Below are 26,868 nucleotides of genomic sequence, written 5' to 3'. Positions count from 1 at the left end.
CGAGTACGGAATCAGTTTTTGCTAATATAGCAATTTTTCTAGATAAAATTTTGAATCCCATAGCGGCAGGCCAGAAATCTTTTCTAAAAGACACAGGGGACTTTCTAACTAGAATAGATGAAGTAAGAGTGAGTGAAAATGACATATTATTCACACTAGATATAGTGAGTCTATATACTTCAATCCCACATGAATCAGGAGTACAATCTGTATTGGATCTTATCAAAAAAGATCAGGTATATACTAATGCTCAATGTGACTTCATAGAAGACATGCTGAATATAATACTACATCTTAACTATTTTTTGTTCCAAGACACATATTATATACAAAGAAAGGGAACCGCCATGGGCTCCAATGTGGCCCCCTCATACGCCAATATATTCGTAAGTCAATTTGAAAACAGATATGTCTACCTCAGCAATAAATTTCAAAGCCACTGCAAGATATGGCTACGTTATATAGATGACATATTTGGCATATGGGGGGACACATTGGAGACCCTTGAGAACTTTGTGGAGGAATTAAACAATTGTACAACAAGTCTGCAATTTACTATTAGTTACTCACGAACGAAAGTAAGTTATCTTGACACCTTGGTATATAAAAAAGATGACTATTTAGTAACAGACCTATACTGCAAACCAACAGACCGTAATACATTACTTCACTTTGACAGTTACCATCCAGATAGGGTATTTAACGCTATCCCTAAGAGCCAGTTCCTTAGAACGATGCGCAATGTAAAAGAGAAAGATCTGCAAGAAGTAAGACTGAAACAAATGGGAAAAAAATTTACTGATAGAGGTTACCCTCAAGCTGTCATAACCACTAGTGAACAAACAGTTAAATTGAAAACTAGAGAAACTCATGACCTAATATCAAATAAGAGTAAAAATAAAAATCAGATTGATAAAAAACAACTTATCTTTTCTTCAGTATATAATCAATTCAGCAATGACATCACAAGAATTGTTAAAAAACATTGGTATATACTAAATAAAACGAATCCACATATTGAGGAATTTTGTAAACCACCAATTAATTCCTTTAAGAGGGTCAAAAATATTAGAGACCTAGTGGTAAAATCAGATGTGGGAACTAGTAAGAAAGATACTATAAATTACCTTACAACAGCTAATAAAGGATCATACCCCTGTCTCAACTGTGCCCAATGTAATTCCATGATTAAGGGGAAATACATAGCACAGATAAATGACAATAAAAAAACGTGATATTAAAGGCCTATATACATGCAACACTGACCATGTGGTGTATATCCTTAAGTGTCCATGTGGGCGGGGCTATGTGGGAGAGACCATTAACCCCATCAAAGATAGGATAAGTGCCCATAAGTCTTCCATTAGATGTAAGGATATGACACTGCCCGTATCATCCCATTTTATCAATACTGGGCATACAGTCAGCCAGCTACGATTCCAAGTAATTGACCACATACCAAAACAAAGAAGAGGGGGTAACAGAGAGTTACTGTTAAAGAAAAGAGAGGTATGGTGGATACAGCATCTAAAAACACTTAGTCCGAATGGTCTAAACAAAGACTATGATCTTCATTTGTTTTTATAAGTATTAATGTATAGTAATCTTGTAATTTTGTATGAAATGTTTTTAATAATATGTGTTGAAATATAGTCTGGGGTTATAATCACTAGATAAGAACTTTTTATTATATAATGAAAAACTATGATTTAGGTACAAAGATTATTTACTGACCATTCTGACCTGTTAGGGGTCAAAAATCCAAAATGGTAATTTGAATGTATGCAGGTAAATCAAGTTAATTGATACACAGGTGTTATAAAAGAAGGTGATTTTTTCCCATAATCCATTGCATGACTAAGGGTCTGTGTTGACTCGAAACGTCGCTGTTTTTAACTTTGTCTGAAGCCTCAATAAAGTGGAATTTTGTATGAAGAAGTGCTGACGCTATCTTGCTTTATTATATTCATATATGTGGGCTGGCAGACCCCACTCAGCGGACGTGCACTACTATAATCCTGGAAAAAGGTTGCTGAAAAAATGCTGAAAAAATAGCATTAAGAAAGGTGCTGGACTTACCTGTTAAAGTTGTATATATATATATATATATATATATATATATATATATATATATAAACTTGGCTTAGATAAATAAGTTAACCATAGCAGCAAATATATTAAGCTCAATAAATGTATCATGAAAAGGTGTAATTTCGCCCTGAGATATGAGAGTATGCTAAGAGTCTGGTTTAAATAGACACACACCCTTAATAAGAGTAATAATTATTATCATTAAAAAATGTGTATAAATTTAAGGTGGTATAAATGAACACTAACATGATATATGAGATGATGTATTAGGGCTATTAAGACCCTTAACTGTATTATAATTATTTTTAGCAAGTCATGTATTTATATTTACAGCATCGAGTAATAAGATAAACAACTAACAATAACATTGGAACATAAAGTAGAGGAATGTCTCTTGAAGAATCTAAGCTTTAATAACAAACTATAAGAACAAAATAAAAACTGAAAATAAGAACTGAATAAATATATGGACTTTGGTAATGATAGAGTTAACAAATAAGAAGGCGGTGATGAAACGACTTTAAAAGGCAACAGATCGACCAAATCAGGTATCTTGAGAAAGGCTGAATGCCGAGAACGCGTAGAAACCTGATCGTAACCAACTGACCACTAACACGAAAGAGGATAGTGAGAGCCTGCTATTCGGGGGCTTTAAAGAGGAGCACTATCAGCCGCAAGACACAAGGTTCCTGATATATCTACCGGCGAAAATATCAGCCGAGTTGGAGCACTTGTAAACACCTGCAAACTGACAAAAAAGTCAGAGACCTCCAAACACATAGATCGGATAACAGAAAATTGGGAGATACCGAAGGAGTGTCACAGCGGATGCCTGTAATCAAGGAGTGGCAAACACCTGAAGAGGAGATATATCGGACCATCCAGTAAACGGAGGCCGGAAGCCACAGCGCTCTACCAGAATCATCTGTCCAAAAAAGGTGAATATCGTAACAGTGCACTGTTAATCTGGAGGAGATCTAATGGAATGTAAAGAGTCGCATAAAACCGTATGTACTTACTATTAGTATCAAATAGTCATTAACAAACTGTCCAGCTGAACTTTTTAACAAAGACAATTGGATACATTTAGGAAGTATCACTTAAATGTGTATTTCCATCAGCCTAGCCGTAAACCGCAATTCTTGTCAAAGTGCTTACGAAAATATGTTAAGAAAATCTAGAAGTGAGGAATCCCACTAAGGCCTTGCAAAATTGTAATAAAACCTTGAAAACACTAACCAAAAGCAGCAGAGGGCTTGCTCTATACGAGAGTTTTAGAAACATAAGAAAGAGACATTTACTCGTGTAACAACACATGTATTGTAATATAAGGTTATCCCAGGATTCTCATGTTTTTTTAGAGGAATCATGCATGCTTATGTGATTTAATTGTACAAATTATATTATGTATTTTAATCCATAGTGACATTATATTTTGACACCAGTGTTTTCTTAATTTTTTATTTGTATTTTTAGTCCACATTTATTAATTTATTATTCAACTAATTAAACTATCAGTTTTTTACCCTCAGCTTATTGCATATTTCTTAAAAAGGAATCATATCATAAGGTGAATCAGGTAAATATCCTAATAACATTGTAGTGTAACAACCTCGATCACTATTTGAGAAAGCATACCATGATAGGTCCTGTTGCATTTGCAATACACTATATTTTGTCCTATCCGAACTTGATATATACCCCAGAGTGCATATATATATATATATACACATATATATATATAATATATTACAAAACCAGGTTCATTTAGAGTGGAAATCGGCATTTATTTGCGCCACCTTATATTAGTATTTAGTCTTATAAACATTTTGGGAAAGTTTTTAAAGGTGAGCAGTATTTCCAAACTAACCAGGCTAGATAATAACTCCCCTCTTTTTACATTGCACAAGCATTTCTGGTGAAATTCTTGTGCAATGCTGCCCCCTGCTCAGTGATGGCCAATCGGCTGCTAGCAGGGGCTGTCAATCATCCTGATCAGATCGGATCAGGATGATTTCACTCCGCCACCTAAAAGGTGGTGGATAAGTTAAGGATCTTATGACCGCTGCTTCTTAACTTCCGTTTCAGGCTCCGAAGCAGCATCCGCTGCCTAATAAAAGGAGTCCTTTGAGTAAATATTTGTAGGATATTTGGAGTTTTCAACATATGCACTTTAGACCAGTTAAAAACCATTGACCACCCAGTTTTTTTTAGTGATAAAGTTATTGCGCATACTCTTTTCACATTAGAACACAACATTGTTTTTTTTTAATACAAAGTTAAAAATATAGCTCAAGCTATAAGTGCACTTCCAGTGATAGAATAATCTACTTTTATAGTAGGTACCCTATTTGTAATATTCAATATAAAATATTTGTTCATCAAATACAATATTTGCACAAAAAGTATTTTTCTTTAAAATGTATGGTAAAATCTCGAGAAAGGTGCAGGTTACATTAAAAATCTGATATACAATCAGCTAAATGCATAGATGTTTGTGAAGTGGCCCTGGAGTCTTTTTGTAAAGATGAGACCATGTTCAAAAATCATTTAGAATCTCTTCACCTAGATTATTTACAGTTTTGTTAGTGAGCGTTGCTGCAATTAACATCTTTAGTTTGTTGATGAGCACACAGCATCTCACAGTCAGATGTGAACCTCTAGCAAATTAGAAGAGCAATAATTACACTTTGGAGCCACAGTTGCAATATTTGTGATTGTAAAATATCCTCATGTATATTGTGTTACGGTAATGTAATCTGAGTAATGTGCTGTCCGTGGCTGTTCCAGGATGCTCTAGAGGTGTGATCTGAATGCTTTACCAATACCTTGGCTCAGGGTACAGAAATCATGAAGACTCTATTGCCGCAGTGAAGAATCTTGTCTCACAGTTGTCTCTCAATTTCAAAGCTGAGGAGGTTGTCTTGTTTTTATTTTATTTCTTTTTAGATGTCTTTTATGCAGATGGATTTTTTTGGTTATTCAGTAATATTTTAGAGATGTTTTTGTGTTGCTGGTTTCTTCACGTTAAAAACTCATTTTAAGCAGTGAGGGTAGAATGATTATGAGATAGATGCTGTTCCATTGATTATGATGGAGAAAGATGCTGTTCCATTGATTATAATGGAAATAGATAGTGTTCCATTGGTTATAATGGAAATATATACTGTCCCATTGATTATTATGGAAATAGATACTGTTCCATTGGTTATAATGGAAATATATACTGTCCCATTGGTTATAATGGAAATATATACTGTTAAATTGATTATTATGGAAATAGATACTGATCCATTGATTATAATGTAGGTAGATACTGTTCCATTGATTATAATGGATATATATAGTGTTCCATTGATTATAATGGAAATAGATACTGTTCCATTGATTATAATGGAAATATATACTGTCCCATTGGTTATAATGGAAATATATACTGTTCCATTGGTTATAATGGAAATATATACTGTTCCATTGGTTATAATGGAAATATATACTGTTCCATTGATTATAATGGACATATATACTGTTCCATTGATTATTATGAAAATAGGTACTGTTCTATTGATTATAATAGAAATATATACTGTCCCAAAGATTATAATGGAAATATATACTGTTCCATTGATTATTATGGAAATAGATACTGATCCATTGATTATAATGTAGGTAGATAATGTTCCATTGATTATTATGGAAATAGATACTGTTCCATTGATTATTATGGAAATAGGTACTGTTCAATTGATTATTATGGAAATAGATACTGATCCATTGATTATAATGTAGGTAGATACTGTTCCATTGATTATTATGGAAATAGATACTGTTCCATTGATTATTATGGAAATAGGTACTGTTCAATTGATTATTATGGAAATAGATACTGATCAATTGATTATAATGTAGGTAGATACTGTTCCATTGATTATGAGGAAATATATACTGTCCCATTGATTATTATGGAAATAGATACTGATCCATTGATTATAATGTAGGTAGATACTGTCCTTTGGTTATAATGGAAATATATACTGTTCCATTGATTATTATGGAAATAGATACTGTTCCATTGATTATTATGGAAATAGGTACTGTTCCATTGATTATTATGGAAATAGATACTGATCCATTGATTATAATGTAGGTAGATACTGTTCCATTGATTATGATGGAAATATATACTGTCCCATTGATTATTATGGAAATAGATACTGATCCATTGATTATAATGTAGGTAGATACTGTTCCATTGATTATAATGGAAATATATACTGCCCCATTGATTATTATGGAAATAGATATTGATCCATTGATTATAATGGCAATAGATAATGTTTCATTGACTATAATGGAGATAGATGTGGTTCTATTGACTGTAACAGAAATACATACATTCCATTGATTATAATGGCAATAGAATGTGTCCCATTGATTATAATGGAGATACTGTTCAATTGATTATAATGGCAATAGATAATGTTCCATTGACTATAATGGTAATAGATAATGTTTATTGACTATAATGGAGATAGATGCGGTTCTATTGACTATAACAGAAATAAATATATTCCATTGATTATAATGGCAATAGAAAGTGTTACATTGATTATAATTGAGATAGATACTGTTCCGTTGAGTATAATGGCAATAGATAATGTTCCATTAACTATAATGGAGATAGATGAGGTTCCATTGACTATAACAGAAATAAATGCCATTCTATTGCTTATCATGGCAATAGAAAGTGTCCCATTTATTACAATGGAGATAGATGTAATTATTTTGACTATAATGGCAGTAGATAGTGTTCTATTCATTATAATAAAAATATATAGTGTCCCATTGATTATAATGGCAATAGATAGTGTTCCATTGATTATAATAAAGATAGATGCTGTTCCATTGATCATAATGGAGAGTCACTAGCAACTCATAAATGTCAAGAGGGTCAGGTAGACATTTGTAAATTATGCAGTTTTTGAGTTGCGATTATAAGAAAAGTTTTTCCTCAATGTATTAGTTTTCTAAACTATTTTCATTGAATCTAAACCAATAACACTAATTCATTGAAAAAAGAAATTCAGCTATGGGAAATTAATTAAAAGGACAGTCAACAACAAAATTGTTATTGTTTAAAAAGATAGATAATGCCTTTACTACCCATTCCCCAACATTATACTAATATACTTTATAACATTTAAACCTCTACATTTCTGCCTGTTCCTAAGCCACTACAGACAGCCTCTTATCACATGCTTTTTTTATTAGCTTTTCACAACAAGAGACTTCTAATCCATGTGGGCCATATAGATAACACGTGAAGTTGTGGCAGACATTGCACTAATTGGCTAAAATGCAAGTCAATAGATAATAAATAAAAAGTCATGTGATCAGGGGGCTGTCAGAAGAGGCTTGGATACAAGGTAATTACAGAGGTAAAAAGTATATTAATGTAACCATGTTAGCTACAAAAAACTGGGGAATGAGTAATAAAGGGATTATCTATCTTTTTGGAGTTGACTGTCCCTTTAAAATAAATTTATACAAGAAGGGAAGGGCCCTGCCCTGAAGAGCTTACAATCTAAAATCTACAGTTTGTTGTACACTGCTGTCGTTGTGCTATTGAACAGACCTATTTACATAAATATTGGATTTCTCAGTGTTCTGTATTTTTTTATGTCTATTTGATACTTAAAGAAACACATTGCTGTTATCAGATCAAAGTACAGATTTTTTTTTTTCTACCATGGTAAAAAGATACAGCATTCAGTTTGTAAACGAGAAGGACCAGATTACAATTAATTGAAGACTGCATTATAAACTACAATGCCATAGGTTTAAAAACTGCTTTAGTAGTTAATTGAGAAGAAAGCAATTACAGTTTGGTAAGACCCATCAGTTAGTATAGCAGAAGATACGTTTGTGACCTGAAATCCGGTATGTTATTTGCTTCTCTGTATAGCTTTTTATTATTGTAAATATATTTGCTGCTCTAATCTATGTAAGCAAACACCATATCAGTCCTAAGTGAAACAGTGATTCTAAAAGCAATGCAAAATAATGGAAGAATTGGAATAGCGAATCAAAGAACTGACACAATGATGTGAATGTTGCTAACTGTATTAAAGCAAAATATCTTTTTCCATTACACGCTATCTTTACATTAGACTTTGTGTACTCCTAAGCTGTACTGAACTGCATTTTATTTTGGCATATATGTTTACTTCAAGACGATTTTGATCTTTTTCTATTTGCTTTTTAAGGTGTGTGATAGAAAAGTCTGCTGATGGACAGATTGTGTTCAAACTCACAATCTCGGATAAAGAGACCGTGTTTTATTATCGCACAGTAAATGGTTTGCAGCCTCCTATAAAAGTAATGACACAAGGGAGATTTTCTGTGAAGAAATGGATTCATCTTAGTGTGCAGGTGAGTAAAAAAAAAGAAAAGCTTAACATTCAGTTAAACATGAAAAGTGTTTCAAAATGATGTGTGAGAATAAACTCTTAAGACATAACAACAATATCCACAAATGGTTTTTTAGGGTATAAATGAAAAATAACGTTATTCATTTGGACTTGAAATCACTGTAATTAAGGACATTGGACATTAAGCAATTAGGATAAATAGTGTTCACAACATGTTTTTGTTTGAAAAACATACTGTATATAAATATGTAAAAAAAAAAGGAAAACTGCATTTTATTTTGCAGTGCATTTTTAATTTTGATTGGATTTCTTTTAATTAAAAGGGACATGAAATTCAATTTTTTATTTCATGATTTAGGTAGAGCATGGGATTTTAAAGATCCTTTTAATTTACTTCTATTATCATATTTTCTTTGTTCCCTTAGAATCTTTTGTTGAAATGCAGGGACATAAGCCTCAGGGGCACGATCCGATATACAGCGCAGGTTTCATCGCAAGCGTGGAAACCTGCGCCGCCTGTAGTTTCAGCTCGCACAGCGAGTTATCTCATATACGGCGCTGGCAGTTGCTAAAGTGCCGTAAGTCTGACAAACTAGCGATGTCCAGAAATCTGCGTAAGTACAAATTTCTGGAGTCGCCAGTGACTTACGGCACTTTAGAAACTGCCGCCGCCTAAAAAAACTGACTAAAATATTAAATCTCTCGTTACTGTCTAACACGCCTCCCAAAAATAGCCCGACACATATACCCCTCTATTCGCAATCCCCCCTCTCACTCCTAACAATAAATGTATTAACCCCTAAACCGCCGCTCCCGGACCCCGCCGCCACCTATATTAAATTACGAATTCAGTTATGTAGGCACAAGCACTTTGAAAGGCACTCTAGTTGATGAGTTTGGACTTAGTGTGCATGAAATTTCATCCCCTAATCCCGGTCACAAAGGTGCAATCTCATTTAACGGTCTCTTAGGAAAATACAATGTTGCCAGGCAGCGGGTTCACAAATTACAGTTTAAAGAATGTTCAAATCCAGTAAAAGAGGATATTATAAGTGTTTTGCATAGAAACTCGTTGTCGCCATTTTTTCAGTTCATGCCAATATGGAAATGGTGCTTTAACAAACACTGGTTTCAAATAATGTTTAAAAAAATACTTGTCCAAATTTTAAAGCGACCATATAGTGATAGAAAAACAGTGCAAGTCTGTCCATCCTGACAACCCAAAAGGTGCGTTTAGATGGGTTAGCAGTGGTGTGGATGGAAATAGTTAACTTTGAAAGTCACAACCAATTGATCTCCTTTAAAAATCCAATTTGAATAACACCAGTACTGTTAGGAACAATCATGACAGTGCTAGTGACTCAATCAAATATTAAAAATGAAAAATAAAAACACGCCATTTGTAAATATTGGGGTCCTGAAGTGACTTTTTTTTTAGATGTTCAGGATATCATGTCCTCAAGAAATATACGTACATATGTATGTATATGGAAATGTGTGCCCTGTACCTTGTATACAGCCTCTTCAATAGTGATGAATGGAGCTTTAACAAGTCGATAGCATGTAAGTTAATAAACTTCTACAATGTAGCCAATTTTTATATATGTGCAAGGTAAAAGACTGTTTGTAAATAGCCATGAAATAGTGTTAAAGATTTCCAAAATGTGCTTTAAAGGACTTATTTAGTGCCTAGAGGTGTTAAATTTGAAAAGCAAAAAATGGTCTTGACAAGGTGTTGAAAAGTGACTCGAAAAAGTATTGTGATCACCGAGAACTTTTATGCCCATAGGAAAATAGGGCTTTCTTCGAAGATCAAAAACCTGTTTGTGAGTACCAAAATGAAAATTAACTAATGTGATCATGCCAAATCGAAAAGTAGCCTTTTCAGTCTAAAAAAAGAGCTGAAAATGCAGCAACCAATAGATTGTGATTGAACCCTTTGGGGCATATTTATCAATCTCTGTACGGAGCTTGATCCCCGTGTTTCTGGTGAGCCTTCAGGCTAAAAGACCGCTGCTCTATAACCTGTCCACCTGCTCTGAGGCTGTGGACAGAAATCGCCAGAAATCAACCCTATCGAATACGATCGGGTTGATTGACACCCCCTGCTAGCAGCCAATTTGCCAGATGGCAGTATTGCACCAGCAATGATAAATGCAGAGAGCTGGTGCAATGATAAATGCAGAGAGCGTATGCTGTCTGCATTTATCAATGTGCAGCGGACATGATCCGCAATACCGGATCATGTCCACTCGCACAATCATAAATATGCCCCTTTGTGTGTAATTATTAGCTTGTACAATTTGGGTTGGTAAATCATGACTTTTAACAGGTTAGTCAATACTTTTGAATTAACTTTGTTTATAGGTGCTAAATGGAATAACCTATATGGGATTTTGCTTAATTGGTTTATCTATGTAGGATTTCTTAGGGTGACATTGGTAAAAAAATAAATTATAGCCTACCTTTGTTTTTTAGTTTTTTTATTTGTGTATGTGTTATTGAAGTTAGTACAACAGAACAATAACAAAGATATAACAATCAGTCTGAATTACAAAAACATACAGAGGTCACTATGCTAAAAAAGCAGAGCTATAATTGGGTAATCTAGAAAACATTTGTAATGGACAGTAAGGGGTTTGTAGAGCTGCACCCTCTCCAACATGACTTCTACACAATAAGAGGTCTTGGGGCAAATTTAGAGAAACCCAACGAATGAAGAAGAAAACACAGTCTAAGGGGCCTATTTATCAAGCCGTCAACCGCAAATACGCTGGAATTCTGCAGCGTAATTGTGGCGAGCCTGATTCCCCTTAGTTATCAAACCCTACAGACCGGCAAAAGTAGAATTATGTGATGTAACATACGATCCGCTGGACTCAGTCTGACACAGATCGATGCTTACATCATTACAGATGTTCCGAATGCAAATTCGGCACAATCGGACTACTTTTGCTAGTTATCAATTTTCCACCAGGTACGCTCACCACTATTCCGGCCCAGTATACCTGGTTTTCAATCCGCCGCCCTGGAGGTGGCGGATGCCAAAGGAATCAATGGGAGTCTGGAAGCAGCGAAAGCTTATGTTCGCTGCTGCCCGATATCCCATTGATTCCTATGGGAACGTTTGCACCTAACACCCTAACATGTACCCCGAGTCTAAACACCCCTAATCTGCCACCCCCTACACCGCCGCCACCTACATTATACTTATTAACCCCTAATCTGCCGCCCCTACAACGTGGCCACCTACATTATACTTATTAACCCCTAATCTGCCCCCCCCTACACCGCCACTACCTTCATTATACTTACTAACCCCTAATCTGACGCCCCTACACCGCCGCCACCTACATTATACTTATTAACCCCTAATCTGCCGCCCCTACACCGCCGCCACCTACATTATACTTATTAACCCCTAATCTGGCACCCCCTACACCGCCGCCACTATATTAAATTTATTAACCCATAAACCTAAGTCTAACCATGACCCTAACACCCACTAACTTAAATATAATTTAAATAAATCTAAATAAATATTCCTATCATTAAATAAATTATTCCTATTTAAAACTAAATACTTACCTATAAAATAAACCCTAAGCTAGCTACAATATAACTAATAGTTACATTGTAGCTATCTTAGGGTTTATTTTTATTTTACAGGCAAGTTTGTATTTATTTTAACTAGGTACAATAGTTATTAAATATTTATTAACTATTTAATAACTTCCTAGTTAAAATAAATACAAATATACCTGTAAAATAAAACCTAACCTAAGTTACAATTACACCTAACACTACACTATAATTAAATTAATTCCCTAAACTAAATACAATTAAATACAATTATCTAAAGTACAAAAACAAACAAACACTAAATTACAGAAAATAATAAACAAATTACAAATTTTTTAAACTAATTACACCTAATCTAATCCCCCTAACAAAATAAAAAAGCCCCCCCAAATAAAAAAGCCCTACCCTACACTAAATTACAAATAGCCCTTAAAAGGACCTTTTGCGGGGCATTGCCCCAAAGTAATCAGCTCTTTTACCTGTAAAAAAAAAATTACATACCCCCCAACATTAAAATCCACCACCCACACAACCAACCCTACTCTAAAACCCACCCAATACCCCCTTAAAAAAACCTAACACTAACCCCTTGAGGATCACCTTACCATGAGAAGTCTTCACCCAACCGGGCTGAAGTCCTCAACGAATCCGGCAGAAGTGGTCCTCCAGAAGGGCAGAAATGGTCCTCCAGACGCCCAGAAGTCTTCATCCAGACGGCATCTTCTATCTTCATCCATTCGGCGTGGAGCGGGTCCATCTTCAAGACATCCGACGCGGAGCATCCTCTTCTGATGACGTCTTCTTGTTGAATGAAGGTACCTTTAAGTGACGTCATCCAATATGGCGTCCCTTCAATTCTATCAGCCAATCGGAATTAAGGTAGAAAAAATCCTATTGGCTGATGCAATCGGCCAATAGGATTTCAGTTCAATCCTATTGGCTGATCCAATCAGCCAATAGGATTGGATAAGGTGTTCTTCAAGGGGTTAGTGTTAGGTTTTTTTAAGGGGGTATTGGGTGTGTTTTGGAGTAGGGTTGGTTGTGTGGGTGGTGAGTTTTAATGTTGGGGCGGTTTGCAATTTTATTTTACAGGTAAAAGAGCTGATTACTTTGGGGCAATGCCCCGCAAAAGGCCCTTTTAAGGGCTATTTGTAATTTAGTGTAGGGTAGGGCTTTTTTTATTTTGGGGGGGCTTTTTTATTTTGTTAGGGGGATTAGATTAGGTGTAATTAGTTTAAAAATCTTGTAATTTGTTTATTATTTTCTGTAATTTAGTTTTGTTGTTTTTTTTGTACTTTAGCTAATTTTATTTAATTGTATTTAATTGTATTTAGTTTAGGGAATTAATTTAATTATAGTGTAGTGTTAGGTGTAATTGTAACTTAGGTTAGGTTTTATTTTACAGGTATATTTGTATTTATTTTAACTAGGAAGTTATTAAATAGTTAATAACTATTTAATAACTATTGTACCTAGTTAAAATAAATACAAACTTGCCTGTAAAATAAAAATAAACCCTAAGATAGCTACAATGTAACTATTAGTTATATTGTAGCTAGCTTAGGTTTTTTTTTATAGGTAAGTATTTAGTTTTAAATAGGAATAATTTATTTAATGATAGGAATACTTATTTAGATTTATTTAAATTATATTTAAGTTAGTGGGTGTTAGGGTTAGGGTTAGACGTAGGTTTAGGGGTTAATAAATTTAATATAGTGGCGGCAGTGTAGGGGGTTGGCAGATTAGGGGTTAATAAGTATAATGTAGGTGGTGGTGGTGTAGGGTGGTAAATTTGGGGTTAATAACTTTATGTAGGTGGCGGCGGTGTAGGGGCTGCAGATTAGGGGTTTAATAAGTATAATGTAGGTGGCGGCGGTGTAGGGGGGGCAGATTAGGGGTTAATAAATATAATGTAGGTGGTGGTGGTGTAGGGGGGGCAGATTAGGGGTTAATAAATATAATGTAGGTGGCGGCGGTGTAGGGGCGCAGATTAGGGGTTAATAAGTATAATGTAGGTAGTGGCGGTGTAGGAGGTGGCAGATTAGGGGTTAATAAGTATAATGTAGGTGGCGTTGGGCTCTGGGAGCGGCGGTCTAGGGGTTAAACACTTTATTTGGTTGTGGTGGGGTCCGTGAGTGGCGGTTTAGGGGTTAATACATTTATTAGAGTTGCGGTGGGCTCTGGGAGCGGCGATATAGGGGGTAAACAGTTTAGTATAGTGTGGGAGTTTAGTAACAGGGTACCAATAAAGCTGGGAAAAAGCCGAAGAGCAGCGGGATCGATGACTGTTAGTTAACAACAGTCCGCTGCTCATCGCCCTGTACTTGGTGCGTGGCTTTTTGACAGCTTTTTTGGTAACTTTGGAGAACGTATTCAGGTCCGCGGAAGCGATGTTAGGCGATCTTAGGCGAGCGTATTGGTGCCGGCAAATGCAAGTAAGTTGACGGATTGATAAATAGGGGCCTAAGGCTTTGAAACTGCAGTTTCTAAGGTAAGTGATAATGTCCCTGAATAGAAGAGGGGGGTCATCAAAGATGTTGACGTATAGAAGTCCCTTACATCTCTAAAATTTGCTGCTTCCCAGGCACAAGGGTGAGAATCTTGAAGACAATATAAAAGGCCTGAAATACTGTGAATTTTAAAGGCATGGAGAACGACCAGATGGTTGTTATGTAGGTATTACAATTTTTCTAACCACACTCACTCAAATGATGGAGTTGGCCAACTTTGGAAGATTCTAGCATACATTGGAATACAAAGAAGGTTGCATAGCTGCATGTATACTGTGAGTGAGGCCTGCTCTAATTATCTTTAATGAGTCAGCGGCAAAAAAGGCCCTATGCTGACACATGAGAAAACATAACACCTTCGGGAGAAGCAACATTTTGAGGGCGACCACATGTCCTAACCAAGATAGTTCAGTGAATTCCCCAATTTCAGAAAGATTTTGATGTTTTTGAATAAGGACAAAAAATTTACCCCAGTCACGTGTAGGTCATGAGATAGCACCAAGTGCTTTATACTTAAACACAGCCACCAAAACAAATAGAGAGCCTGCAAATGGTCTGCCACTAATCTGCCAAGATTAATACCATTTGCTTCAGTTTTGGCAACATTCATTTTATTAAATGATAGTTTGCCAAATCTTTGCAATACATCAACCATTTGGCAGTGATCTTGTAGGATTTCACCATAGTTTCACAAGATTTTTTAGTACACTTACTTAAACTGAGTGTGCCTGCACATACCAGATGCACGCTCCCTTGCAAGTTCTGGGACAAGCAAGTAAGGCAAACAAAATTATAGGTTATTTTTTTAATTTATTTATTTTTATCCAGGTACAGAGACAGAAAGTACTTAAAAAGAATATTTGTCATTCAAGTACAAGACTCTAAGAAATAACATTATGGTAACTTATACAAACAAATGTCAATGGGGGGTACACAAGACTCTTGAGAAAGGTCTAGCATAGACTGAAACGCGTTGACTGGTGAGTTTATTTTCATTTATCACACTTGGGTAATACCCTCTGCACTATTGTGTGTTTATTTTTATTATTATAAGTGTTATTTGGGATTGCCAGGCTTCTGAGGAGACCTAGACAACCCATAACAGCCCTCCGGTCCTGCTGCGGTTGCAGGCACTTCCTCTCCAAGGAACACCTTCACTAGGAAGATCTATTTGTAGATCTCTTCACAAATCTGCATGTTTTGTTTTGTTTTTAACAGTGGCCACTGATTTTTTGCAAGTGATTATTTTCTGCAAGTGATTATCTTTTTTTGATGGTTTGGATTTGACACTAATATTTGGATTATAACACTGTTTTTTGGAGGACTTTTTTCAATTAGTGACTATCATGTATATGTGTTCTTTCCCTTTTGATCATTTTATACACGCTTGTTTGTTTGTTTAAACCCTGCTGGAGTTGATGTTGTATTTGTTTTATTTTGTTTTTGTGGAAGCCATTTCCAGTTTTAAGTTTTATCAGCTCTTACACTTTTGAATTTTTTGCAACTATTCCCTTCCATATTTATTTATATTTCTTCACTAGCACAAACAATTTGATCACCTGAAAGGAGTTTTATTTCAATTTTGCACTATAGATTGAAACACAACATGTAACTATACGCCGACTCAACACAAATTCTCCACTTTTAAAGTTTTTATTTGCATAGTTTTTTCATTTGTATAGTTCATGCACTTAGCAAGCTATCATTAACAAATAGACATCTCTGATTACTTAGCAGAGTGTAAGTAAGCATCACCACTGATCACCCATATCTAAGCAACAGATAAACATAACTCCTATCAGGAGGCTCATGTTATTTAGTAAGAACTGGAACATCAGTCCAAATCGGTCCAACTAGACACTTGAAAGAGGTTATTGGCTGTGATTTTAATCTATCATTAAAGCTAAATTGTTTTTATGTATATTTTAATTGTATGTTTGTAACATGGATCCATGCATGCTTTGAAATAAAGTGTAATTTTATTTGATTTAGTAATTGTTCAGACCCAGCCTTTTCTGGCGCTTTGGTTTCCAAACTTTATCTAACTTATACAAACAATAAGCAATGTGCAAAATTCCACAGTTTTTGAGTGATTAGGATGAGTTTACACGCTTTACATAAGTTGGAAGCAGACACTACATTTCCTTGGCTTTAATGAAGGAGAGGACATCATATACTGTGGAAGTACTGAAATAGATTTCTATTTGAGGCACACTGTGAACTTTTGTTAACAATAGCATATCGTATCACATGAACATATATGACTCCCTATACAAAATTACTGATTGCTAAGTTATGCGAAGTGTCTCATCCTCAAGTATATTGAGGAAAAGAAAATTTTTTAGATAAAGTAAGGGAGATTCATAAGGGGAAGATGGAAAAGATTAAACTAGGATGGAGCTACTCATGTGTACTTTTATACATAAAAGTTTACATCATGAAGCAGTGTCAATTTATTTATTTTAGAGAATCTGTACTTCCAGTTAAAATAGCTCAGTCATTCTATCTAGCCAGTTTTGTAGGGAAGGTGTCTGCTGAGTCTTCCAGTTTCTAGCTGTAAGGGACTTGTCACTATTTAAACCCATCTGTAGTAAGCAATTGTAGGTGTCATGATAGGACCCTAAAGGACTTCTATATTTGTATCCAGAAAGGTTATAACAGTTTGAAGCTCCACTAAATATGTAGCATATTCTTTGCTTCTCCACAACCCCTCCTAATGTCCCAATATATAAATTGTGCTGGTGTCAGATACCATTTTAAAACAAATTTATAACAGAGTTCTATGGAGAAACTAGGATTTGCATATATTCTGAAATATTATTTGCCACAGGCTTCAATTCAGAACCCAGTTCCCCCTGACTCTGTCTATGGTAGGATGGAAGGAGGGGGTACTATATGCTTGCAATAATTTACCCGCTAGAGCAAGTGTGCCTTTTTCAGTTTTTGCCATTCATATACAAATCAAAAGAAAGAATTTGTACATTTATAACAAGCTATACTTTGCTGTTAATACTATGTAAGAATGTTACCTTTAAATATGGCAGATAGCTTAATTAGTTCATAGGTAGCTGTATGCTTATCCCAGGCATTCTTTAAGCCCCCAACCGTGTTTGTCTTTACCACATCTTCTGGAAGTTTATTCCATGAATAAACCCCCCTTTCTGAAAAGAAGGGTTTCCTTAAATTAGCCCTGCATCTACTACCCTTCAACCTGTTCTAGTTATGCTCTTTTTGTGAAAAATACTTAAAGCCTAAGTTTTATTAAGTCCCTTAAAAGGTACTAAATACACTTCAAGCACCTCCTTCTAATCCAAGGTGCCACCATTTTGGAACCTAGGTTACAGTGCAGGTATCTTTGAAGGAGAGTTGCTTCACTTATGCAAACACATCAGCCCTGGAATAGAAAAAATCTGCAAATTTCAACATGGCGACACTCATGAATAGAGGGAGGCGGGTAATATCCTGAATACTATGCCTATAAAATGTTCTTTGGGCCAGATTATAAGTGGCATACTATATATTTTTTGCTCGCATACTAACTACGCTCTAAGTAAAATGTTAACGTGGGGTGGTTAGAATGCATATTATAAGTTGAAAGTAAAAAGTTACCACTCAAGTAAACGATCCAGTTCGCAACTTCATGACTTCAGATATAGCGACCGGGTTAACTTCTTCTTCCCATGGACTTCAATGGCGCCCGCTTTTTAAAAAAAACAACTAAAACATATTGCAAGCGTGCTAACCTGACAACACATTAGACCAACAGTGCTAAAGCCGAAGGTTATGAATACTTTACATTCCAATGTTCTTCACCTAGAAGAACATTTTATTTTTTATCTTTAAACATATATATATATATAATAACTATTTAAAAATACAAAGAACATTTTCTTCTAGGTGGAGAACATTGGAATGTAAAGTATTTCTATTCAAAATACATTCAAACACAAAAAATTAAATTAAAATTGAATACAAATAATATATCATGCTTCAAGGTATTTAGTTGGAAAGGGCTCTGAAGTGTGTATATATATATATATATATATATATACAGATATAGATATAGATATATATTTAGGCATACATAATAGCCCTTTCTAATCAAATACCTTATCATATACCATATCCCTTTAACCATTTAACATTTTTATTAATATTTAGATAAAAAAATTTTTATCAGAAACTCTATATATGTGTGCAATAGTTTATTTTAATGTATTTGTGATGTGTTGTGGGAAAATTGCTAATACTGCAATTTCTGTTTGTGTTAGAGCGCAAGTGTAATATGCACATTAGCAAGATTGCAATATTTCTTAGCTATTGCTTAGCTTTATAGTCCTTAGTATTTCATGTCCCTGGAAACTTTCTTTTGTATCACTTCTTTCCCTTCTTTCCTTTAGCCAATACATATTTAGGTCATTGATCCTTCCTTTGTAAGTTTTATTTTTTCGTCTATGTGCCATTTCAGTAGACCTCCTTTGAAAAGATTTCAGTTTATTTATATCCTTCTGGAGATATGAACTATAGGCAAAACTCAGATAAGGCCTAACTAGAGATCTCTAAAGTGGCATAAGAATGTTGAAATATTGCTGCAAATACAGAACCTCAAGCAATACAACCAATCATTCTACTGGCCCCACTTGCTGCACTACCGCTGTGCTTACTAAATATCAAATCATCTAAAGTAATTGTTCCCAAGTTTTTTCCTCTTTGTAACAGTAAAAAAAGTATCATTGAGTCTGTTATTAACTTTTTGAATTTTCCCCTAAATATAGATTAATTAATTTGTCCAATTGTCAATTTTTGTATCAATTTGCTTGTGGATTAATGGTTAGTTATTTTGCCTGGTATATGCACGCGGCTATATGTAAGTATATCAGTAGTGATGTCGCAAACCTAAAATTTTGCGTTCGCGAACGGCGAAAGCGAACTTACACAACTCTTTGCGAACGGGTGAACCGGGCGAACCGCCATAGACTTCAATAGGCAGGCGAATTTTAAAACCCACAGGGACTCTTTCTGGCCACAATAGTGATGGAAAAGTTGTATCAAGGGTACTAACACCTGGACTGTGGCATGCTGGAGGGGGATCCATGGCAAAACTCCCATAGAAAATTACATAGTTGATGCAGAGTCTGGTTTTAATCCATAAAGGACATAAATCACCTAACATTCCTAAATTGTTTGGAATAACGTGCTTTAAAACATCAGGTATGATGTTGTATCGATCAGGTAGTATAAGGGTTACGCCCGCTTCACAGTGACAGACCAAACTCCCTGTTTAAAGGGACAGTCTACACCAGAATTTCTATTGTTTTAAAAGATAGATAATCCCTTTATTACCCATTTCCCAGTTTTGCATAACTAACACATTTATAATAATATACTTTTAACCTCTGTGATTATCTTGTATCTAAGCCTCTGCAAACTGCCCCTTTTTTCAGTTCTTATGACAGACTTGCAGTCTAGCCAATCAGTGCCTGCTCCCAGATAACTTCTCGTGCATGAGCACAGTGTTATCTATATGAAATATGTGAACTAACACCCTCTAGTGGTGATAAACTGTTAAAATGCAATCTGAAAGAGGTGGGCTTCAAGGTCTAAGAAAGTAGCACATGAACCTCCTAGGTTAAGCTTTCAACTAAGAATTCCAAGAGAACAAAGCAAAATTGGTGATAAAAGTAAATTGGAAAATTGTTTAAAATTACATGCTCTATCTGAATCATGAAAGTTTATTTTGGCCTAGACTGTCCCTTTAGCGCACCGCAAACAACCGCAAACAGTCAATTTGCACAACCGCAAACTCCCCATTTGCACAAGGTTGGATACCAAGCTAGCCATGTCCCGTTCCTTGTCCTCACTGATGTCATTGAAGGTCTCTTCCTCCACTCAGCCACGTACAACATCAAGGGCCCCCGAAAGGTGACAACAAGCCCCCTGGGACGCCTGCTGTGTTTGGTCTTCCACCTCCTCAAAGCCACCTTCCTCCTCTGACTCCTCTTCTTCAGACTCCTCTCTCTGCGTTGCCTCTCTCTGCGTTATTATAAGGTGTGTTAAGTAGTACTATTCCTATCAGTTTAATCCCTGTTACGTCCCCTATCAGGGGACGTGTATATGGCATCGATTTTAGGAACCGGGAGATGGAAAAAGATGCTTGATCGGTCCTCCTACTTCAAATTTGGGGCACTGCGCGTGCAATCTAATGTGCCACCAGATAGGAGTGGTGTGTTAAGTAGTACTATTCTTATCAGTTTAATCCCTGTTACGTCCCCTATCAGGGGACATGTATATGGCATCGATTTTAGGAACCGGGAGATGGAAAAAGATGCTTGGATGGTCCTCCTACTTCAAATTTGGGGCACTGCACATGCAATCTAATGTGCCACCAGATAGGAGTGGTGTGTTAAGTAGTACTATTCTTAACAGTTTAATCCCTGTAACGTCCCCTATCAGGGGACGTGTATATGGCATCGATTTTAGGAACCGGGAGATGGAAAAAGATGCTTGGTCGGTCCTCCTACTTCAAATTTGGGGCACTGCGCGTGCAATCTAATGTGCCACCAGATAGGAGTGGTGTGTTAAGTAGTACTATTCTTATCAGTTTAATCCCTGTTACGTCCCCTATCAGGGGACGTGTATATGGCATCGATTTTAGGAACCGGGAGATGGAAAAAGATGCTTGGTCGGTCCTCCTACTTCAAATTTGGGGCACTGCGCGTGCAATCTAATGTGCCACCAGATAGGAGTGGTGTGTTAAGTAGTACTATTCCTATCAGTTTAATCCCTGTTATGTGCCTTTTTTTGGTTTGTTTTTTGAAGCCACAGTGCAGCACCAGAGGCCAGAAAAATTAGGCATGTACACATGCCTGAAAAATTAGGTATTGTTGCAGCCGCTGCTGTAGCAGATGCCAGAAAAAATGATGTTTGTTTCCCAGACAGAAAGTGCCCTAAAACATTGCGGCTTGAACCCTAGTTGGTGGCGGATAAGTCACGCAAGTCATCCGGCATTCAGAGATAAAATACAGCAGCGTGTGGAGCATTTTTAGCCCAAGGCAGCTCATCTCATCAGGCCTTTTTTAGTCGAATGTATCGCCCACTGTCAGTCCCTTCGGGATCCATCCCTCATTCATCTTAATAAAGGTGAGGTAATCTAGACTTTTTTGACCTAGGCGACTTCTCTTCTCAGTGACAATACCTCCTGCTGCACTGAAGGTTCTTTCTGACAGGACACTTGAAGCGGGGCAGGCCAGAAGTTCTATCGCAAATTGGGATAGCTCAGGCCACAGGTCAAGCCTGCACACCCAGTAGTCAAGGGGTTCATCGCTCCTCAGAGTGTCGATATCTGCAGTTAACGCGAGGTAGTCTGCTACCTGTCGGTCGAGTCATTCTCTGAGGGTGGACCCCGAAGGGCTGTGGCAATTAGTAGGACTTAAAAAGCTCTGCATGTCCTCCATCAACAACACGTCTGTACAGCGTCCTGTCCTTGCCGGCGTGGTCGTGGGAGGAGGAGGATTACTTTCACCTCTTCCCCTGTTAGATTCCCGTTGTACTGTGACATCACCCTTATACGCTGTGTAAAGCATACTTTTTAAATTAATTTGGAACTGCTGCATCCTTTCCGACTTGCGGTAATTCGGTAACATTTCAGGCACTTTATGCTTATACCGGTGGTCTAGTAGCATGGACACCCAGTACAGGTCGTTCTCCTTCAGCCTTTTTATACGAGGGTCCCTTAACAGGCACGACAGCATGAAAGACCCCTTTTGCACAAGGTTGGATGCCGAGCTAATCATGTCCCGTTCCTCATCCTCAGTGATCTCACTGAAGGTATCTTCTTCCCCCCAGCCACGTACAACACCACAGGTACCAGATAGGTGACAATGAGCACCCTGGGATGCCTGTTGTGGTTGGTCTTCCTCCTCCTCCTCCTCCTCAAAGCCACATTCCTCCTCTGACTCCTCTTCCTCACAATCCTCTTCCAGCGTTGCCGCAGGTCCAGCAAGCGATGCTGATAAGGCTGTTTTTGGTGGTGATGGTGATCACAACTCTTCCTCTTCACGCTCATCTACGGCCTGATCCAGCACTCTTCGCAGGGCACGCTCCAGGAAGAAAACAAATGGTATGATGTCGCTGATGGTGCCTTCGGTGCAACTGACTAGGTTTGTCACCTCCTCAAAAGGACGCATGAGCCTACAGGCATTGCGCATGAGCGTCCAGTAACGTGGCAAAAACATTCCCAACTCCGCAGAGGCTGTCCTAGCACCCTGGTCATACAAATAGTCGTTAATGGCTTTTTCTTGTTGGATCAGGCGGTCGAACATTAGGAGTGTTGAATTCCAACGTGTCGGGATGTCGCAAATCAAGCGCCTCACTGGCATGTTGTTTCACCGCTGAATATCTGAAAAGTGCGACATGGCCGTGTAGGAACGCCTGAAATGGCCACACATATTCCTGGCCTTCTTCAGGACATCCTGTAAGCCTGGGTACCTATGCACAAAGCATTGTACGATCAGATTACACACATGTGCCATGCACGGCACATGTGTCAACTTGCCCAATTTCAAAGCCGCCACCAAATTTCTTCTGTTGTCACTAACCACTTTGCCGATCTCCAGTTGGTGCAGAGTCAGCCACTGATCCACCTGTGCGTTCAGGGCAGACAGGAGTGCTGGTCCGGTGTGACTCTCTGCTTTCAGGCAAGTCAACCCCAAGACGACGTGACACTGCCGTATCTGGGATGTGGAATAGTACCTGGGGAGCTGGGGGGTGCCGTTGATGTGGAGCAAGACGCAGCAGCAGAAGAGGACTCAGCCGAGGAGGTTATGGAAGAGGATGGAGTTGGAGGAGTAGAGGAGGTGGCAGCAGGCCTGCCTGCAAGTCGTGGCGGTGTCACCAACTCCTCTGCAGAGCCACGCATTCCATGCTTGGCAGCCGTCACCAGGTTTACCCAATGCACAGTGTAGGTGATATACCTGCCCTGACCATGCTTTGCAGACCAGGTATCAGTGGTCAGATGGACCCTTGCCCCAACACTGTGTGCCAGACATGCCATTACTTCCTTTTGCACAATCGAGTACAGGTTGGGGATTGCCTTTTGTGCAAAGAAATTTCGGCTGGGTACCTTCCACTGTGTCCCAATAGCTACAAATTTTTTGAACGCCTCAGACTCCACCAGCTTGTATGGTAAAAGCTGGCGGGCTAAGAGTTCAGTCAAGCTAGCTGTCAGATGCCAGGCAAGGGGGTGACTTTGTGACATTGGCTTCTTACGCTCAAACATGTCCTTGACAGACACCTGACTGTGGGCAGATGAGCAGGAACTGCTCAAGGCGAGAGACGGAGTGGCAGATGGTTGAGAGGGGGCAAGGAGGACAGCAGTGGTTGACGTGGCTGAAGATGCTGGACCAGGAGGAGGATGGCGGCTTTAAGTTTGTGTGCTGCTTGTACTCATGTGTTGAGCCGATAGACGTTTGTGATGTGCGATCATGTGCCTTCACAAAGCAGTTGTACCTAGGTGGGTGTTGGACTTCCCACGACTCAGTTTCTTTTGGCACAGGTTGCAAATGGCATCGCTGTTGTCAGAGGCAGACACACACAAAAAATGCCACACTGATGAGCTCTGCAATGACGGCATTCTGGTGGTGGCAACAGCATGCGTTGATTGGCGCGCTGTCTGGCTGACCCCAGGTGCCGATGCATGCTGTCTGACTGTGCCACTAACTCCTTGCGACGACCTCCCCCTCCTTCCAACTCGTCTCCTCCTCCTCTCTGTCTCCCCATCTGAACGTTCACCCTCTTTCTCTTCTCTTCTAGCGGGCACCCACGTGACATCGTCATCATCAACCGCTTCACTTGTATCTGACAACTCAGCAAAGGAAGCAGCAGCGGGTACAACATCATCATTATCATCATCACACCGTACATCCATGTGTGTAATGCTGCCTGACTGAGACATATCCCTGTTATCTACATCCTCTGTCAATAATGGTTGCACATCACTATCACTCATTTCTTCCAACTGATGTGTGAATAACTCCACTGACAGATCAAGTGAAGCGGCTGTGGTGCTAGTGTTGGTGGTGGTGGCAGGCGGGTGAGTGGTAACTTGAGAGGTGCCCAAAGCTAAGCTGGAGGTAGATGGTGCGTCAAGGTTCCGAGCGGAAGCTGTAGAAGATTGGGTGTCCTGTGTTAGCGAGTAAACTATGTCCTCAGAGCTGTTCGAGTTCAGGGTACGTGGCCTCTGAACACTGGGCATTATTCTAGGGCCAAAGGGAATCACAGCACCACGACCATGGCGGCCCCTGAGGGGTGGCCTGCCTCTGCCTGTCATTTTTTTTTCGATTAGTGGTACTATGCATGCAAGCTACTGTGACAACAGATATGAGTGGCACTGTGCACTGGCAGAAGTTGGCAGAGTAGACGCTTAAGGACTGACACACACGCTTGCAGACAACAACTGCTATTAAATCTATTACAGTCAAAATTGTATTTTTTTTTAAATGTACACTACTGTTACACCAGATATGAGTTGCACTGGTGTGACACTGTGCCCTGCCAGGCACTGAAATGTACACGCGTGAAGGAAACTGACTGCTATTATTTCACAATCAAAAAATTGTTTTTATTTTTAAATGTACACTACTGTTACACCAGATATGAGTTGCACTGGGGTGACACTGTGCCCTGGCAGGCACTGAAACGCACACGCGTGAAGGAAACTGACTGCTATTATTTCACAGTCAAAAAAGTGTTGTTGTTTTTTTTAAATGTACACTACTGTTACACCAGATATGAGTTGCACTGGGGTGACACTGTGCCCTGGCAGGCACTGAAACGCACATGTGTGAAGGAAACTGACTGCTATTATTTCACAGTCAAAAAAGTGTTGTTTTTTTTAAATGATCACTACTGTTACACCAGATATGAGTTGCATTGGGGTGACACTGTGCCCTAGCAGGCAGGCACTTAAACTCACACGTGTGAAGAAAACTGCTATTATTTAACACAGTCAAAAAAGTGTTGTTTTTTTTTTAATCTACACTACTGTTACACCAGATATGAGTTGCACTGGGGTGACACTGTGCCCTGGCAGGCAGGCACTGAAACGCACACGTGTGAAGGAAACTGACTGCTATTATTTAACACAGTCAAAAAAGTGTTTTTTTTTTTTTAAATCTACACTACTGTTACACCAGATATGAGTTGCACTGGGGTGACACTGTGCCCTGGCAGGCAGGCACTGAAAGGCACACGTGTGAAGGAAACTGACTGCTATTATTTAACACAGTCAAAAAAGTGTTGTTTTTTTTAAATCTACACTACTGTTACACCACATATGAGTTGCACTGGGGTGACACTGTGCCCTGGCAGGCAGGCCCTGAAACGCACACGTGTGAAGGAAACTGACTGCTATTATTTAACACAGTCAAAAAAGTGTTGTTTTTTTAAAATCTACACTACTGTTACACCACATATGAGTTGCACTGGGGTGACACTGTGCCCTGGCAGGCAGGCACTGAAACGCACACGTGTGAAGGAAACTGACTGCTATTATTTAACACAGTCAAAAAAGTGTTTTTTTTTTTTTTTTAAATCTACACTACTGTTACACCAGATATGAGTGGTGGCACTGGGCAAGTGGGCACAGTATACGCTGTGAGCCTGACACACACGTTGGCAGGCAGGCAACTGCAATTAGATTACACAGGAAAAAAAAAAAAAGCAGATGTTCTAGCCCTAAAAAGGCCTTTTTGGGGTGCTGTCCTTACAGCAGAGATCAGATGAGTCCTTCAGGACTGTAGTGGACACTGAATACACTAGCCTAGCTATCAATTTCCCTATTAAATCAGCAGCAGCTACACTGTCCCTCCTCTCACTAACAATGCAGCTTCTGAATAAATCTAAAATGGATGCTGTCCAGGAGGTGGGAGGGTCTGGGAGGGAGGGTCTGCTGCTGATTGGCTGGAATGTGACTGTGAGGTACAGGATCAAAGTATTACTCAATGATGATGAATAGGGGGCGGATCGAACATCGCATATGTTCGCCCGCTGCAGCAAACGCGAACATGCTATGTTCGCCGGGAACTATTCGCGACATCACTATATATCAGTTCCTAAGTCAGTATTCAGTTCTTAAGAAAAGCTAAATAAATAGTTCATATTCTTGTTCAGTACATCTTATCTGTACATCTTATCTAAAGTAAGGTTAAATATGCTTTTTAAAACTGAAAGGGACTTTAAAGTCAGTTTTAAAGGGA

General features: G+C 38.1%; 1 protein-coding gene across 1 annotated transcript in view; it reads left to right on the top strand.

Moving 5' to 3' along the window:
- USH2A (usherin) overlaps positions 1 to 26,868 on the top strand; it is a 2,188,359-nt gene that overhangs the window by 30,936 nt on the left and 2,130,555 nt on the right. Inside the window, exon 2 of the mRNA XM_053712759.1 lies at positions 8,358 to 8,523. Coding sequence (XP_053568734.1) covers positions 8,358 to 8,523 — 166 coding nt within the window. The remainder of the gene's footprint in view (positions 1 to 8,357; positions 8,524 to 26,868) is intronic.

Source organism: Bombina bombina, chromosome 4, assembly GCF_027579735.1.
Source record: "Bombina bombina isolate aBomBom1 chromosome 4, aBomBom1.pri, whole genome shotgun sequence".
NCBI classification, from domain to species: domain Eukaryota; kingdom Metazoa; phylum Chordata; class Amphibia; order Anura; family Bombinatoridae; genus Bombina; species Bombina bombina.
Note: the sequence above shows the minus strand (reverse complement) of the source record. Positions and strands in the feature narration are given on the sequence as shown.